The sequence below is a fragment of the Mirounga leonina genome, unplaced genomic scaffold (assembly GCF_011800145.1).
Source record: "Mirounga leonina isolate KUSES-001 unplaced genomic scaffold, KU_Mleo_1.0 Mir_150, whole genome shotgun sequence".
Classification (NCBI taxonomy): domain Eukaryota; kingdom Metazoa; phylum Chordata; class Mammalia; order Carnivora; family Phocidae; genus Mirounga; species Mirounga leonina.
In genome coordinates, this window is record NW_023270374.1 from 19,034,969 (window position 1) to 19,053,379 (window position 18,411).

At 40.3% G+C, this 18,411-nt stretch overlaps 1 protein-coding gene and 1 long non-coding RNA gene across 4 annotated transcripts in view; one reads left to right on the plus strand and one right to left on the minus strand.

Moving 5' to 3' along the window:
• LOC118011258 overlaps positions 1 to 18,411 on the plus strand; it is a 43,627-nt gene that overhangs the window by 22,272 nt on the left and 2,944 nt on the right. The gene's annotated exons all lie outside the window — the stretch shown is intronic.
• MCM8 (minichromosome maintenance 8 homologous recombination repair factor) overlaps positions 1 to 18,411 on the minus strand; it is a 42,093-nt gene that overhangs the window by 8,526 nt on the left and 15,156 nt on the right. For all 3 annotated transcript variants that reach the window (XM_035005865.1, XM_035005867.1, XM_035005864.1), the window contains 6 exons: positions 11,929 to 12,080; positions 11,490 to 11,685; positions 8,580 to 8,610; positions 7,900 to 8,040; positions 3,991 to 4,132; positions 1,337 to 1,532 (listed from right to left, as the gene is read on the minus strand). In XM_035005865.1, the coding sequence (XP_034861756.1) occupies positions 1,337 to 1,532; positions 3,991 to 4,132; positions 7,900 to 8,040; positions 8,580 to 8,610; positions 11,490 to 11,685; positions 11,929 to 12,080 (858 nt within the window). The remainder of the gene's footprint in view (positions 1 to 1,336; positions 1,533 to 3,990; positions 4,133 to 7,899; positions 8,041 to 8,579; positions 8,611 to 11,489; positions 11,686 to 11,928; positions 12,081 to 18,411) is intronic.

Sequence of the window (18,411 nt, forward strand, 5' to 3'; positions counted from 1 at the left end):
AAAAAAAAAAAAAAGTCATTTAATCATTACAATAAAAATGCTGTGTTCTACTTAGTCATCTTCCCTGATCCTACCAGATAGTCCTTCTGAGACAAGAAAACTAAAATCCAGAGTGATTAAAGAATTTGGCCAAGGCCCCAAAGCAGGTTTGGGTACCTCTAAAAACCAGAATCCAAGTCTTTGTTCAAGAGAATCTTTCTGACTTTCCCAATAAAGCACTTTTTCATTTTACTAAGAAAAACTAATAGATTGACTTTTTTGGTGGTGGTGGCATAGCATCTCCAAGTACAATTGTATATTTTGCTAAGTATCATTTTTATAGTAAAGGTACACATTATCATCAAACATTAGGAAATTTGGTTTTTTTTCTCTAAAATTTAAGCTTCCAATTTTTCACATGAGGCATTCTTTTGTCTTTTTCTCACTTCTGCATCATTTCAATCTATCTCCCCCTTATACCTTTGTCCAACCTATACAGAACAAATTAGAAGAAAAAGCATACACACATACAAATACAAACTGTGTTTTTGGAAGTGGGATCATACCCCATTTATAATATAATGTGCTCTTTTAACAGCAAAGCACAGAGCTATCAGCACATACAGAGCTACTTCCATTTTTATAATTGCTACTTTCCACTGTACAGTTTGCCATAGTTTAACCACTATGCATATCAAAGGGCATTTTAAGTTGTTTCCAATTTTTGGTTGTGATAAATAATGCCATCATACCCAACCTGTAAATATATCTCTGTGCACTTGTGTGACTATTTCTGTGGGTATGATTCCTAAAAGTAGAACCGGCTAAAACGAATGTACATTTAAAATACTGGTAAACGGGCACCTAGGTGGCTCATTCGGTTAAGTATCCGACTCTTGATTTTGGCTCAGGTCATGATCTCAGGGTTGTGAAATCGAGCTGAGTCAGAGGGAGGAGGAGAGCCTGCTTGAGGCTCTCACCACATGCCCAGTGTGGAGTCTGCTTGAGATCTCTCTCTCTCCTCCTCCCTCTGCACCCCCCCCCCCACTTGCTCATGCTTGCTCTCTCAAAAAAAATTGTGAAAAATATGCCAGTTGTCCTTCAGGATGCTAACTTGAATATGTGAGAACCCATTTCCCAACCCTTTGCCAATAATGATTATTAATATCTAAAATATTTGCCAACCTAATAGCTATCAATGATACTTCATTGTTTTAATTTGTAGTGCTCAAACATGTTTTTGTACATTTACTGGAACTTATCATTTCTGTGAACCATTATGTCCTCAGTTATCTTTTTTCTTATTGATTTATAAGGATTCACTATATTAAAAGTATAAATATCTAAAGAGACTTACTTTAAGTTCTCAGAAACTGTTCTGGCTTTATTGTAGTGTCCTCCAACTGGATTTGCAGCAGCAATGATGGATGTTCTAGCAGGGAGGCTACAAACCATGCCAGCCTTAGCAAGACTAATACTTTGCTGTTCCATAGCTTCTAACAAGGCTTGATGTTGATTCCCCATCTTATCAAATTCATCTATTCCACAAATACCTACAATCATAGTAAAATAATACAGAAAAAGCTTTCTTTGGTCAAGTTCCAAACTTACAGGATGGAAACTGTTTCACCATAAAGAATTATTTGTAATTCGGGGTGCCTGGGTGGCTCAGTCGACTGTTAAGCGTCTGCCTTCGGCTCAGGTCATGATCCCAGGTTCCTGGGATCGAGTCCCGCATCGGGCTCCCTGCTCAGGGGAAGCCTGCTTCTCCCTCTCCCACTCCCCCTGCTTGTATTCCTGTTCTCGCTCGCTCTGTCAAATAAATAAATAAAATCTTTAAAAAAAAAAAAAAAAAAAAGAATTATTTGTAATTGTTTCCAGCAGTTAAAATTATAAAATGTCATATGGTTGAGAATGTGTGCTTGTTTTACAGCAAATAAAACACTTAACTTTTATGTAGTATTTTCTCATTCAGCGTTTTCTATAGGCAAGGCACTGTGCTGTGAGGGCTATAAAAATGAAGATATGAGAGTGACCCTCAAAAAGCTCAAAGACTTACATTCAAACAGGTGAGATTAAGATATATACATATTCAAAAAATAGTGTATTTCAGCAACTACAAGAGATAGGCATAATTACCTAAGATCAGTCTTCTGCGTAAGGAGAGGACATTTGAGCAAAAACTTCAAGGTGGAAAGGGAACAAGCCTTGCAGACCTGTCTGGGGTAAGGGAAGCACGAGTACAAAAGCCTACTACAGGAATGTGACATGCCTGGAGTGCTGGCGGCTTCCCAGGAATAGCAAGAAGGCCACTGTAGCTGGAGAATAAGAGGGGAATAGTAGATAATGAGGCAAAAGAGGTGATGAAAAGGCCAGAATGTGAATAGCCCTGGACCACTGTCAAGCCTTGAGCTTTCACTCTGAGTGAGATAGGGAGCCACTGGAGGGTTCTGAGGAGAATAACTTGATCTGAGTTTTAACGGGATTGCTCTGCCTTGTTAAGAACAACAGGAAGGGCAAGGGTGGTCACATGCATTCCAACTATGAGATCACACTACTAATCCATGTTAAGAGATGACAGCAGCACTGGAAAAGAGGCTGGATGCTGGATATATATGGAAGGTAGAGCCCACAATATTTGTTGATAGACTGGATATGGGGTATGAGGAAAAGTCAAGGATGACTGCACATTTTCTGATTTGAGCAAACAGAAGAATGGAATTATCACTGACTGAGATGGGAAAGACTGTAATAGACTTGAAGAGGAACATCAGGATTTCAGCTTAGGACATACTAAGTTTGAAGAAGTTATGGAAATGCTGCAATAACAGGCAATAAGAAATATGTGCCTAGAGTTTAAAGAAGAGATATAAATTTGGAAATTTTCAGCAAATAGGTAGGCAAAGCCATGAGACTAGGTAAGATCATCAAGAAGGTAAGCACAGACTAAGGAAAAAAAGGTACATTAACAAAGCATCTGGAGGTGCCAACCAGTTAAGGTTGGGGAGATAAAGAACAAGACTGAGAAGGAACAGTCAATAATAAAATAAGAAGAAAACCAGAAGAGTGTAATGTCCTGGAAACCAAGCAGGTAAAGTATCAAAGAAGAGGGGGGCAGGTGGGGATACTGAGAGGATCTGGATTCAGAAATATGGAGGTCACTGGGAAACAAAGGAATGAATGACCTTGACTGGAATCTGGGCACTGCTTGACACATGCATAGGAACATGTTTTTTAATAGGGTTAAAGCATCACCATGAGAAACTTGGGTAGCAAAGCTTAATTAGAGATCCCTTCTTGCTGAGCCCTCCAACTGGATTTCTTATAAACTATCAGTCAAATCCTGAAAAACATCCAATGAGATGGGTTAAAATACAGAAAAACTTCTAATTATAAAGTAATAGCTCTAAATTCTTATTTTAAGTCCTCAGAGTAAAAGGATAACATTCACCTTATTTTCAGTTCCAAGGCATCTAGATCTATTCTGGGCTAAGTAATAGTAATGCATTCAGCAAGTATTTACTGTGCACCTATGTATTGGGCAATGTAAATATGACAGTTAACAGGATGACCAAATCCTCCTGCTTAATGTGAAGTTTTAAAACAGGCTTTAAACAAATGATCACAAGTGTGATGGTTGTTATGAAATGGGAAGTACAGGGAGCAATCTATACCTATTTGACTTGATTGATTTTTATATATAATCGTGTCTGCTGCAAGAGTCTGAAAATGAATGACAGTAAGTACCAGTTTCAGTTCTGCAGTATAAACTGCATTTCCAGTTAATTTTTCTGGCACTCATTCTCAACTCACTGGTTGATATAGTGCTGTCCAAATGCCTCTTGAACAGAATGTAAAGAAATTAACTGGAAAGGAAAAGGCTTAAAAAAATCCCCAAAGCTCCAGTAGACCTAGAATAATGCCTTTAAAACCCTTGGCTCAATTGAAAAATAGAAGCTGTAATATTAGGGAAATTAAATGTTGTAAACAGTGGAGAGTTTGGTCTCTTACCTTGATCGCCAAGTACAAGAGCACCGGCTTCCAAAGCAAAATCTCCAGAGGAACTATCTTTTGAAAGAGTTACAGTCAAACCAGAGGCAGTTGTGGTATTACCACAAACATACACACCACGTGGAGCAACGTTGCATACTGCCTAAGGAAACAAAAGGTTTAAAAGAATCAGCCAGGGTTGTTTGGGTGGTGCAGTTGAGCATCGGACTCTTGGTTTCAGCTCAGATGGTGATCTCAGGGTCGTGAGATCAGGCCCTGCGTCGGGCTGCGCGCTGGGCATGGAGTCTGGTTGGGCTTCTCTCTCCGTCTCCCTTTGGCCCTCACCCACCGCTTGCTCTCTCTCTCTCTCAAATAAATAAATCTTTTAAAAATTAAAAAAAAAAATCAGATAAAGTAAAAGGGAAAAAATAGCTAATAGTGACTGCTCACAAATATCAGCTATATGCCAAGTATTCTTCTAATAGCTTTACTGTACAATCTTTACTACCACAGTTAATAGAAAGGTATTATTACACCCCCACTTTGTGACACAGAAAACCAAGGCCTGCAGAGAGTAACTCACATTGCTGTGAAGGTGTGAAGTGAGGATTCAGTTAAACCCAGGCAGCCTGCCTCTGATATCTATGGTCATGTGAACACTACACAGTTTCATTTTGTGCTTCATTTTAAAGTTCAAACAGAAAAAACATGAAGGCCAATTTTAATTTCAAAGGCTTCAATACTTCTTTATACAGCAGGTAATAAAACGGCTCAATAATGCTCACCTTGTGAGTAAACAAGCTACAGCAGGTCAGAAAAGTGGTTAAATAGCACAAGAATTAAAAGCATGGCAGGCAGACCTGTTTAAATCTTGCTCCGCTGCTCTCAGATCTCTCTGAGCCTCAGCTTCCTTATGTTTTATCACTTATATCCCTGAGGAGCAAGAGAGATCATGCGTGTAAGGCACTTAATCTGGTACCTGGCACACATACCCAATGCAAGGCCACTGTGTATGCTGTGCACTGCACAACCACAGGAGACCGTCCTCACGCTGCTATGTCGATAATGCACGCTGGACATGTGCAGTGCCCAAGTGACCCTATGGTGTTGGCACCTATAAACAGTAGCTATCATTATTTTTGTTATGGTAATTCCTTATTCGTCTAGGAGGAGGATGATGGCTTACTAAAATGGTCAGAGGAAAATAGAATTAAAAATGTAAAGTAGGGGTGCCTGGGTGGCTCAGGTCATGATCCCAGGGTCTTGGGATCGAGCCCCGAGTCGGGCTCCCTGCTTGGCGGGAAGTCTGTTTCTCCCTCTCCCACTCCCCCTGCTTGTGTTTCCTCTCTCGCTGTCTCTCTGTCAAAAAATAAATAAAATCTTTAAAAAGAAAATGTAGGGTCAGCTGGGTGGCTCAGTTGGTTAGGCGACTGCCTTCAGCTCAGGTCACGATCCTGGAGTCCTGGGATCGAGTCCCACATCGGGCTCCCTGCTCAGCAGGGGGTCTGCTTCTCCCTCTGACCCTCCTCCCTCTCATGCTCTCTGTCTCTCATTCTCTCAAACAGATAAATAAAATCTTAAAAAAAAATGTAAAGTAAACAATTCATAACCATTAGTGTTAACCTAATTTTTAAAAACTTTGGTTTAGCAGGGCTGGAAGACTTACATAAAATATACTCCACTGTTTACAGCATTTAATTTCTAATATTACAGTTTCTATTTTTAAATTAGGTTAAATGGCATTATTCCAGGTCTAAAAAACATGAAAAATTGCCAGTGTCATTTCTTGGTATTAAATTTTTTTCAGTACCATTAAATGTATTTTGAAACCATTATCTGCCAAGACCTATTTCTTAAATTAAAAAGGAGTAAGAGAGGGGTATCTGGGTGGCTCAGTCGGCTGGGCGTCCGACTCTTGATTTTGGCTCGGGTCATATCTCGGGGGTCATGGGATCAAGCCCCATGTCAGGCACTGCACTTGGAGGGGAGTCTGCTTGGGATTCTCTTTCTCCCTCTCCCTCTGCCCCTCCCCCCGTGCTAGCAGGTACATGGGTGCACTCTCCTCTCTCAAGTCTTTTTTTTTAAACTTTTCTTTTTTAAATCTCATTTATTTATTTGAGACAGTGAGCAAGAGAGAGCATGAGCAGGGGTAGGGGCAGAGGTAGAAGGAGAAGCAGACTCCCGCTGAGCAGGGAGCCTGATGTGGGGCTTGATCCCCAGACCCTGAGATCATGACCTGAGCTGAAGGCAGACACTTAACTGACTGAGCCACCCAGGCACTCCTAAATAAATAAATCTTAAAAAAAAAAAAAAAAAAAGAGTAAGAGAAAAATGGAAGTTTTATGTACCATAAGCAAAATGTATAAATTATAAGATTTGTATAGATAATCAGACACTGTGGAGATTAAACCAGGCTTCTACCTATAAATACACTAATTCAAAAGTCACACATATATACACCGATATAAAAGGCAGAAAAGGAAGTGGTAACAATTCAGGTCCCCACATGTACCGTCTACATGCGCAGTCCAGCTAAGTATCCTGCTTTCATTTTTATAATCAATTGTTTCCACTACAACTGGGTGCTCTATGGCTCAGCTGCCAGGCTTGTAGTAAGGGCTCAGAACAGAATTTTTTTTTTTTAAAGTGGACCCCATTGGTTCAAAGGAACACGGAAACATAGATGAAATGTCAGATTAGGAATTAAAATGATGACTGGTGTCACAATCAAGCATAGGGGATAAATAATGACTCTGACGTGAAGGACAGTGGGTTTATAATGCAACGATGAGGTCAAAGTGGTTCTCAATCCTGGCTGCACAGCACAATCCCCTGTGGAAGGTTGTACACACACAAGACACTAGAACCCTAATCCAGAGGCTCTTAATTCAGTTGGACTAGGGCAGGCCCCAGGATTTTCAGAGTTCCAAAGATGATGCTGATATGCAGCCAGAGTTCCAACCCCTGAACAAAGACTCAGTAGCCACAGGACTACAACTTACCAAGAGAACCCTGGTCTGGTCACATTTTTCCACACTGGGGGTGGTGGGAAGGAATGGGACACATGGGCATTCTCAGAAAGGACATTATGACTGGCTTACCAGGTGTCACTCCCAGGCAACCACAAGTATTCCAACAAGCAGAACCTTCTAGAGCCATCATAAGCCCTGGTGGGGAGAACCACTAGGCTCTGACTGGCAAAGGCAGAATCTTCTTGGGCACCAAAAAGAAGTTAGCCACAGAAGTTGCCTTGCTTTAGAGAGAAGCAGTGGAGATGCACACAGACTGATCTCTTACCTTTATCAGACTATTCCTAAAGCTCAATACACTGTTTATATAGTTGTGTGAAGAGAGAATGCATGACTCTGCTTCCCTGCTCTTATTTTCTCAAAATATTCTGGTCATAGGTGAAGTCACAACAAAAAAGACTAGCAAAGCTGATACCAAAAAAATAAAAAAAAAAGGGCTAGAGAAATGGCTGACATTTCACAATAGTTGACATCTCAACAGACCACCATGTCTGCACAGCCTGTGTAATCTATTTGAAAGGATGGCCAGACAGAAGTGATGTCTTACTCACACAAACCCCAATTCACTTTTTTTTTTTTTTAAGGTTTTTTATTTGACAGAGAGAGAGACACAGCGAGAGAGGGAACACAAGCAGGGGGAGTGGGAGAGGGAGAAGCAGGCTTCCCACGGAGCAAGGAGCCCGATGCGGGGCTCCATCCCAGGACCCCAGGATCATGACCCGAGCTGAAGGCAGACGCCTAACAACTGAGCCACCCAGGTGCCCCACCCCAATTCACTTTTACCACCAGACCAACTATATCCTCTGGCACACAAATACTACATGCTTTGAGAAAATTCACTTGTGAATCAGTCATACATTTCATCAGGAATACATCAAATACCAGATGACTGATTTCCTACCTGTAGCATCTGACTCTTTCCCAAGCCTGGATCTCCAACAACAAGGACATGTGGATCTCCTCGAATCGGAATTCTGTTTTTGTCATCTGCATATTTTTGGCTTCCTCCAAAGAGTGCTAATGCCAAGCCTGCTTTAACAAGCTCAAGTGTGAAAGAAGAGGGAGGGGGGAGAAAAACCTCAAAACTGAGAAAGACACAAAGATGACTAGCAAAAACGGGATGCTTCTCCTTTTATATTTACATTTACTTGAGAATTTTTTTAAAAGCATGGTTCAACTTTACTTTTTTCCCCCTAAGGAAATTAACTTAAAATATAAACTTCTGTAACGTAAATGATTAAAAAGCAAAAACTAGGAAGCACAGAAAATCAAAGAAGTATCTTTAAAGTCACTGAGTAAAGACCTATACCTTGCAAGGCATGAATCTACTCCACAAAACTGGGGAGTACTTGCTAGTTTCCACTTTAACACTTAGTGCCCAAAGTCACTTTAAAGGTACCTCATTCCAATTAGCTCAAATTAGTAAGCATCTTGTTCATACAAGGAGCTGTAGTTTGCCTTTCACATCATTCATTTATGGAGAACAATGACATATTAAAATACAAATAAATGGCTAACAAAAATTAGCTATTTTTTGCCAACTTTATATATTTTTGGGTAAAGATGAAGTAAAGTACTTACTTCATGACCAAAAATGACAGGGCAAAGTGAGCTGAAAAACAGAATACAACTTATAAATTCTTACTTATGCTTCATCAATCTATTAGAAGATCTACTTTACAACTTGCTTAACTTGCTTTAGCATCAAGAAAAAGGCAAACATAAAATTTACATCCCTCAAACAACTCAAAACATTTTATTCAAACAGTAAGTTTCTCAAAATTCTTGGTCAATTCATAAAGGGAAGAATGCTTTAAAAATTGTGTCTGTCGGGTGCCTGGGTGGCTCAGTTGGTTAAGCGACTGCCTTCGGCTCAGGTCATGATCCCGGAGTCCCTGGATCGAGTCCCGCATCGGGCTCCCTGCTCGGCAGGGAGTCTGCTTCTCCCTCTGACCCTCCCCCCTCTCATGTGCTCTCTCTCATTCTCTCTCTCACAAATAAATAAATAAAATCTTTAAAAAAAAAATACTTTATAAAAATTGTGTCTGTGTAAGGGAGACAAAACTTGTAAAGCATTTTATTTATTTTTTTGAAAGAGAGATTGAGTGAGCTGGGGCAGGGAGGGGCAGAAAAGAGGGAGAGAGAATCACAAGCAGTCTCCACACCCAACGTGGGCTCGATCTCAGGACCCTGAGATTATGATCTGAGCCAAAATCAAGAGTTGGACGCTTAACTGATTGAGCTACCCAGGTGCCCCTTTGCAAAGCATTTTAAGTAACTAAATATACTGTTGATGTATCACCAGCCGGTGATCTCATAATCATGGTCTTCTACCTTAGGCACCATACACTGACTACCACCCCTTCTCACTCCCCCATTCCCTTACCAGTATTTCGGGGGATCACCTCCCAAATAAATGCTTACCCAAATCGTTGCTTCTGAAGAAACCTAAACTAAAACATAACCTTCCACTGTCTTCTCCATTCGTCTTTCATGGTCCTCCATTTGTTATTCTAGCAAAGGTGAACAAACTTTTTCTTAAAAGGCCAGAACATAAATCTTTTCAGTTTTACTGTCTGGGTCACAACTACTCAACTTGTGTGAAAGCAATTATGTGATGAATGGATGGCACTGTGTCCAAATAAAATTTTGTTTACAAAACCAGGCAGCCTAATTTGCCAACCCCTGCAAGATTAACAAATGGACAACCATGAAAAATTCTAGTTTTAATGTTGAAATCACAAATACAGAACTAAAGGGTAAAAGCAACCTGTGAGAAGAAAACCTTTCTAGTATGGCAGAAGGACCACTGCAAAGGTTCGTTCTTATTCAAAATGGGTAAGAGGAACCAATCAGAGGTGTTTTGATCTTCAACCAGGTGACTCCTCCCCACCTGCTCACAGCCCACTCACCACACTGTCCCTGATCCACAGATTACACCCTCACTCTAGCTCAGAGTACCCCTTCTCCCAGGGTAGGTCTGGATGGCTATCTATTCAGAAGTCTCTGAGGGTTTAAGGACAGAGACCCCCTAAGGAACTCTATACTTTTCTCAGCTGACTATAACATATTAAAGGCAGAATGAGTCAAATTCTCTTAGTGCCCTAAGCCTAACTAAGGAAAACACAACATGGTTAACTGGTTTTTTTTTTTTTTTAAGATTTTATTTCTTTGTCAGAGACAGAGTACAAGCAGGGGGAGCAGCAGGCAGAGGGAGAAGCAGGCTCCCCGCTGAGCAGGGAGCCCGATGCAGGACCTGATCCCAGGACCCCCGGATCATGACCTGAGCCAAAGGCAGACGCTTAACCGACTGAGCCACCCAGGTGTCCCCAGGGTTAAGTGTTCTAATACAACACATTTCAAAACCTCAGTCTTTACTACTGTTAGGTCCATCTATTTTTCAGTCTCTCTTGTTTTCCTCTATTTCTCCAAAATTACCCAAAAAATTGTTTAAAAGTTTTTAAAATAACAGCATGCTGTGTTAATTATGTTAAATACATTATAAAATTTCATGTAATCCTTGGAACAATCTTCTGAGGCAGGAATTATTTCTATTTTAAGATGAGAAAAATGAAGGAGGTAGTAAGTAACATGCTTCCAACCACACTGGAAGTGCTTGAAGTGGGATTCTAACTTAGATTTATTGAAAATTAAAAACAAAAATTAAAAAAAAAAAGTTTAACCACTAAAGCAAAAATTGCTTCTTCTCTACTGCATGACAATAATGTGGAAATAAGAGAGTATTACGAAATACTGACTTCCATGTGAATCTCTTGCTCTCTTTTTTAGTATTTTATTTATTTATTTGACAGAGAGAAAGAGAGAGAGCATAAGCAGGGGGAGTGGCAGGCAGAGGGAGAAGCAGGCTCCCCACTGAGCAAGGAGCCCGACGTGGGACTCATCCCCGGACCCCGGGATCATAACCTGAGCTGAAGGCAGATGCTTAATCGACTGAGCCACCCAGGCATCCCTCTCTTTCTTGCTCTTTAAAAGTAAACAACCCCCTACATACAACCAATTGAAATGACTGGAATTCACAGTCCTGTCACTACTTCTGCTGAGTAACCAACTTCAATTGTGAGACAGTAAATTTTCTTTATGGATTAAACTAGAGATCAACAAACTTTTCCATAGAGGTACAGACAGTAAATATCTGTGAGCCATTCCCTGTTGCAACTACTCAGTTCTACCACTGCAGCTGGAAAGGAACAAGCACTATATAAATGAATGATTATGGCTGTGTTCCAGTAAGTTTATTTACAGGAAGTGAAATTTAAATTTTATGTAATTCTGTGTGTCATTTAATAGTCTTTTTTTTTCAGCCATTAAAAAATATAAAAACCATTCTTAGCTTATGGGCCATATAAAAATGGGCAGTTAGTTGGATTTGACCTGTGAACTGTAATTTGCAACCATATTGACTAGTTTTTGTTACTTGTAGCCAAGAGCACTGCATATACATAGTAAAACTTCAGATAATCTCATACATACTTGACAATGAGTTTAAACAGGTTTTCTTCAGCTTGAATCTCTTGGATGGCATAAAGGTCTTTAAGTGAGAACTCCATCAATGCTCCATGCTTACACCCATCCTCAGAAGTCTTTGTTTTCTGTCCTTTGCTATTACTAACAGAATTTGCTTCAATGTACAAAAGGAACATGCATTTGTCATTCTTATTGCGAGAACCTGTAAATTTCAAAATATGAAATACAATAATTGGTATTTTCATTTTCTCTACAAAGATTCGATTGGAGTGAAAAAGAAAGGCACAATAAGCTACAAATAAACCTTTATTTTAAAGGAAAAGTGTCACCCATGTAAGAAACACGGAATTCCCTTATTAGTGGAGTTTCAAAAGAACCTTGAAAAAAGATGAATGCTGACAAATTATTGAGAAAAAATCAAAATGAGAAAAGAGTTATATAATACCTTCTTCAGCATTTGAGACTTTGACAACTCCAGTAATAGTCACTGTGTCTCCTGGGACACAGCTATCCACAAGATCGTGAACAAGTTCACACTCTATCGTTCGTGGAATCCGACCTGCTTCTCGCTGATCATCAGACATTAGCTCCTGGATTCTAAAAAGTTAAACAATTTTCAATCAGTATATATACTGACTTTAATTTCTTCAACATGTCAACTATTCAGGATCCACAAGGTACTGAGCTAGATAAAGGACAGATTAGTGTAAAAAAAAAAAAAGTTCAATGGTGTATTTAATATTACTTCAGCAGTTTGCCATTAAGAATGGCAGGATGAGGGGTGCCTGGGTGGCTCAGTCGTTAAGCGTCTGCCTTCGGCTCGGGTCATGATCCCAGGGTCCTGGAATTGAGCCTCACATCGGGCTCCCTGCTCAGCGCGAAGCCTGCTTCTCCCCCTCCCACTCTGCCTGCATTTGTTCCTTCTCTCACTGTGTCTCTCTCTGTCAAATAAATAAATAAAATCTTTAAAAAAAAAAAAAAAAAGAATGGCAGGATGAGCATATACACTTGCCTGCCCCCCTCCAAAATGTCCACCAAAATGGTAGTCACTAAATAAGTAAAGAGAAGTTTTAGGGTGTGCAGAGGTGTTATTGATAAACAAGAGCTCTTGGAATTTTAGAAAACAGCAAGTGGGAAAGTACAGATGAATAAAACAAAATAAAGTCCAAAATACACACAGGAAAAAGTTACAAGGATCTAAGAGAAGTGGGAGCCTTCTAGGTTGGAGTTGGCAGGAATGAAAAGTAGGGAATTCCTTGTTTCTTTTTTTTTTTTTTTAAAGATTTTATTTATTTATTTGACAGAGAGAGAGAGAGCACAAGTAGGCAGAGAGGCAGGCAGAGGGAGAGGGAGAAGCAGACTCTCCACTGAGCAGGGAGCCTGACGTGGCGCTTGATCCCAGGACCCTGGGATCATGACCTGAGCCGAAGGCAGCCGCTTAACCGACTGAGCCACCCAGGCGCCCCAGGAATTCCTTCTTTCTTACATAGGTGAAACTTTTCCTCCTTTCAGTAGATGGCTAAAAGGAAACAGGATAATCAACTGAAAGACAAGTCACAGAATAGAATTCTTTAGTAGGTGGGTGGATAGGCGGGTAGGCAAAAAATGAGAGCATTCCAGCAAACCAGGCTTTAATGTTTAACAAAAACCAGAGCACTGTTCTACAGAAATGGATCCATCCACTGTGAGGGGAGCTACAGCATCTAATGAGGGTATCGGAGCTCCAAAATAAAGCCTCATTCTGGCATCCGAGGAGCCCAACTCCAATTCAAAACATATTCATATAGCAAAATTTGATAGTCAAAACCCCTACCTTCTTACCAGGGGACAGGCCTTATGAGGAAAAAATTCCTACTTACAATATAGCAAAGGAAACCTATCCTACCTAGACCAAATAATTTCTCATTGCTCATCAGATATTTCAGGATGAAATGGCAATAATTGAGGAAAGGGAAGAGCATTAGAAACAAACAAAAAGCTAAGAGTTTTTGAGAAGATCTTACCATCATAAAACAAGAATAAGTGGCTATAAAAAGGGAACTATGGGAAAACAAATGTGAGATCAGGAAAATTAAAAATATGTATATAAAAATCAAAATCTTGCCATTTGCAACGACGTGGATGAACTAGAGAGTATTATGCTAAGAGAAATAAGCCAATCAGAGAAAGACATGTATCAAATGATCTCACTGATATGAGGAATTCTTAATCTCAGGAAACAAACTGAGGGCTGCTGGAGCGGTGGGTGGGAGGGATGGGGTGGCTGGGTGATAGACATTGGGAAGGATATGTGCTATGGTGAGCGATGTGAACTGTGTAAGACTGATGAATCACAGACCTGTACCTCTGAAACAAATAATACATTATACGTTAAAAAAAAAAAGAAGATAGTAGAAAGGGAAAAATGAAGGGGGGGAAATCGGAGGGGGAGATGAACCATGAGAGACTATGGACACTGAGGATTCTAGAGGGGAGGGGGTGGGGAGATGGGTTAGCCTGGTGATGATATATAAAAGAGGGCACGTATTGAATGGAGCACTGGGTGTTATACGCAAACAATGAATCATGGAACACTACATCAAAAACGAATGATGTAATGTATGGTGATTAACATAATAAAATAAAATTTTTAAAAAATCAAATATTTATAGGAAGAAAACAAAAAAAAGCCAAAGAAATCTAGAAAATGGCACAGAGAAAGCAAAAGGTGAAAAAAGGTTAAAAGACAGATGAACAGTCCAATGGATGTATCTGATAGGAAGCTGAAGACAGAAAACAAGATATTCTAGAGTCCAAGACAACCCCAGAAAAGGACTGATCACTGTCAAGCAGGATGAAGACACATTCAGATGTACTCCTACTACTTCAGAACACCATAGACAAAAAGATTTCAAAAAGTGGGAAAAGCGCTAAACAACAAAGTTACAGTCCAAATATGAAACCATTAAAATAGGGGACAATGCAAGGGAGTAGAAGAAAAGAGAATTCATTTTGATTTTGACACATGGGTCATTTCTTTGAAAACAACAGAAAACAAAACAACACAGTGACATAAATTACATTTCCTTTTCTTGGCATTTGACCATCTTCCTTGTTTCTTTGTTAAACAAAGATGATCATAAAAATTTAAATGCCCTTGTTTTTGTTAGATATGACCTATAGATTAAACAAGGAAGACAATTATGACTGGAAGAGAGAAGTAAACCTTGACAATGTAAAATTAACATCATAGCTTAAAGAAGTCTAGCAGAAGGGGGAGAAGTAAAAGTAAGTGCATCGTTTCTAACGTCCTTGGTTCACAGAGAATGGGTGAATAAAGAGAGGGAAGACATGAAAGGATGTTACCTAAAGTTATATATAAGATAAGAAGTTGTGGGAACTGTGGCCTACTACACTGATTTTTAAAAACATTTACATGCATTACCTTAAAACTTTTTTTTTTTTGCAACACTGATATTCCAGTTTAATTATATAGCAATTATACAGCATGAGGTCAGATGCTTAGGGCCTCTCATCCGTCTTCTTTTTACCAACTGAATTAATATCTCCCCCTGCAAGTGCTGCTTGGCTCCCCAAATTTTGCAAATGGCAAAATCTCATTCATTTTTATGGCTGAGTAACATTCCGTTATATTTACATATAAATATATACAGACACCACATCTTCTTTATCCATTCATCTATCAATGGACCCAGGCTGCCACCAACTATTTTTTTATTTTTTTTAAACATTTTTTTAAAGATTATTTATTTATTTATTTGAGAGAGAGAATGACATAGAGCATGAGAGGGGGGAGGGTCAGAGGGAGAAGCAGACTCCCCGCTGAGCAGAGAGCCCGATGCGGGACTCGATCCTGGGACTCCAGGATCATGACCTGAGCTGAAGGCAGTCGCCTAACCAACTGAGCCACCCAGGCGCCCCTGCCACCAATTATTTTAACTTCTCAAACTTATTTCACAATGGGAGTTGAATTGTGGCTCCCAAAAGATATATCTGGAAAGTTTCTGTTGAACAATGTTAGCTGATAGCCTTATGGGGTTTCCTTTGTATGTAAATGTTTTCTTTTCTCTCACTGCTTTTAAAATGCCCTCTTTATCACGATTTTTTTTTTTTTTTTTACCATTTTAATTACTATGTATCTTGGTGGACCTCCTTGGGTTGATTTTGTCAGGTGCCTTCTGTGCTTCCTATGTCTGTTTCCTTCCCCAGATTTGGTAAGTTTTTGGTTACTATTTCTTCAAGTAAATTTTCGGCCCCCTTTCTCTCTCTTCTTCTGGGATCTCTATAAATGTTATTATGCTTGATGGTGTTACTGAGTTCCCAGAGTCTATTTTCATTTTTTATTATTTTTTCTCTCCTGTTCAGCTTTTCATAATCTGCCCTCCAGGTCTCTGACCTGTTCTCCTAGTCTACTATTTATTCCCTCTAGTGTATTTTTAATTTCAGTTATTGAGTTCTTCATCTCTGCTTGGCTCTTTTTTATGTTTTCTCTTTGTTGAGAGTCTCACTGAGGTCGTCCACCCTTTCCTCAAGTCCAACAAGTATCTTTATGACCATTACTTTAAACTCTATCAGGCATACTATTTATCTCCATTTCATTTAGGTCTCTTGCTGTGATTTTGTCCTGTTTTTTCACTTGGGACATATTCCTCTGTCTCCTCATTTTGACTAACTCTCTGTGTTTGTTTCTGTGTTAGGAAAGTCAGCTAGGTCTCCTACTCTTGAAAGTAGTGGCCTTATGAAGAAGAGGTCCTATAATGCCCTGCAGTGCAACGTCTCCTGCTCTTAAGAACTTGGTGCTTCAGGGTTGTCTCCTGTGTGTGTTGCGTGTGCCCTACTATTATGGCTGAGACATGTTTGTCTTCAGTCCAGTAGTCTACAATGGTTCTCTTTGCCTGTTGTGGTCAGGGTTTGGTCCCTGTGTTGTTAGTGGGCCAGTCTGGGCCATCCTGGGCTTGAGTTGGGTTGGGCCAGGTGTCTGCCAGAGCTGCAGGAGCACCAAACTGCAGGGCACTCTCCCTGTATTATCCCTTGAGAAGCTTCTATTTGTGGGCAGGGCCTACAGTCAGACCAGATGTCCGTCCCCAGCTTACTGCTGGGGCCACAGCTGGATTGGTATGAGTGGTTATCTTCCCCTCTCCCCAGAGTAGGAGTCACTTTGGAGTGCTGCTGGCCCGTCAGGGCTGCTTGCTCACTTCCACGCTGTGATGCCACTTTGGATGGACTCCTGCAGGAGAACGCAGGGATGATGTGCACAGTACCAGGAGGTCCACACCAGCCAGCTGCACAAGGGGAGCTGCAGCCACTGGGAAAACTCCTGCCCTACTTGGAGAGGCTGAGTCCATAGAAAAGTACATGGGTGGAGTGTGCCATTAGCAAGCTGGGTGGAAGGTGGAGCGTGTTGCACTGTCCTGGTTCCCACAGGTGTCCCTGTATCTAGGCTGGGGGCCAGGGAAGGGGAGATAGCACCCACCAGCTCTTTTGTTCTTGAAGAAGTCTCCCAGTACATGCTCTGAAGTTAATAAACAAATCTCCCTCCTGTATACCCAAGCATTTTCAAACTGCTGCTTCTATGCTGCATCTCAGCAGGGCTGTTTGTTGTGTTGTCTCTTTAAGGGCAGGGACTCAGTTTCCTCTCACCATCCAGCTCTCCCAGAGTTGAGCCACTGATTTTTAAAGTTTCAGGTGTTAAGCCCGGCTGATTGTAAGAACTCACAAAATGAGGCCCCTCTGGTTTTCAAAGCCAAAGCTTATGGGTATTCACCTTCCCCACGCAGTTTCCCTGTGCCTGGGGTGCCTGCTGTGGAGGTCTGCTTCTCTCCCCTCCCCACAACTGCTGCTGAGTCCCTCCCTCCCACAGTCCCGTGGATCCGTCTGGCTCCCAACCACATCTCTATCCTTCCTATCCTCTTGGATGTGGCCTCTTCTCTATATTTAGCTGTGGAGAGTCTGTTCTGCTAGTCTTCAGGTTGCTTTTGGGGTTATTTATGCTGATGTGGGTGTTACCTAGTTGTATCCATGGGACCAAGTGAGCTTAGGATCCTCCTACTCTGCCATCTTCTGGAAGTCTTTAAAATTTCTTTAAATAATAAATGTAAGTAAAATCACTGAATGTTAAAATAATAATTTTGGAATACATTCCTATACATCTGTATTAGCCTCTCAATTCCTTTGAGGTCACGGACAGGTATCCACCTAACCTGCACTACTTCAAACCCTGCTCCTCCTTCACCACCACCAACCCTCCACCTTCACCCTCAATGCACATTCAAAATACTGACAGACTGCAATGAGAAGTCTCAGAATGACACAACATGCTAAGGATGCCTTGCTTTAAAAAATTAGATATCTAGTGTTGTAATGAAAAAAAATTAGGTACTTAGACTTTTCTTATTAAAACAGATAAACAGAAAGAAGAAAATAACAATTACTCCGATCTCATTTCTGAGAGTATATTCTCAACATGTTTTTTTAATGTCATTTCAAAATATTCTCCTGCAACATCATATTTGATGGCTACACAATAATCCGTTGTACCATCCTACTTACACTATTTTCTTCAGCTGTTTAGGCTGTTCCCCATGAAAAAAAAACACACACAACGTGAAAACATACTTTCAGCAAGCTATTTCTTTTCATATTGTGACTGTTTTCATCACATAAACCCTTAGAACTAGGACTGCTTCAACTGCAAGGCCTTTGATATATATTGTAAGGTTTTCACTTTGATGCATTCAAGTATTTCAATGCCCTAGCTGAGAAACAATAATTTAATTCTTTGTGGTCATTCCAAGCTAAGCCTCAGAAAAAAAATGAAACTGATTTACTTTAAATGGCAGGAAGAACTTTCACCTAGGGCAGATAGTCATTTTATATATCTACACATTGGTAGAATAAAACAATAATGTAAGCTAATACTGTACTAACA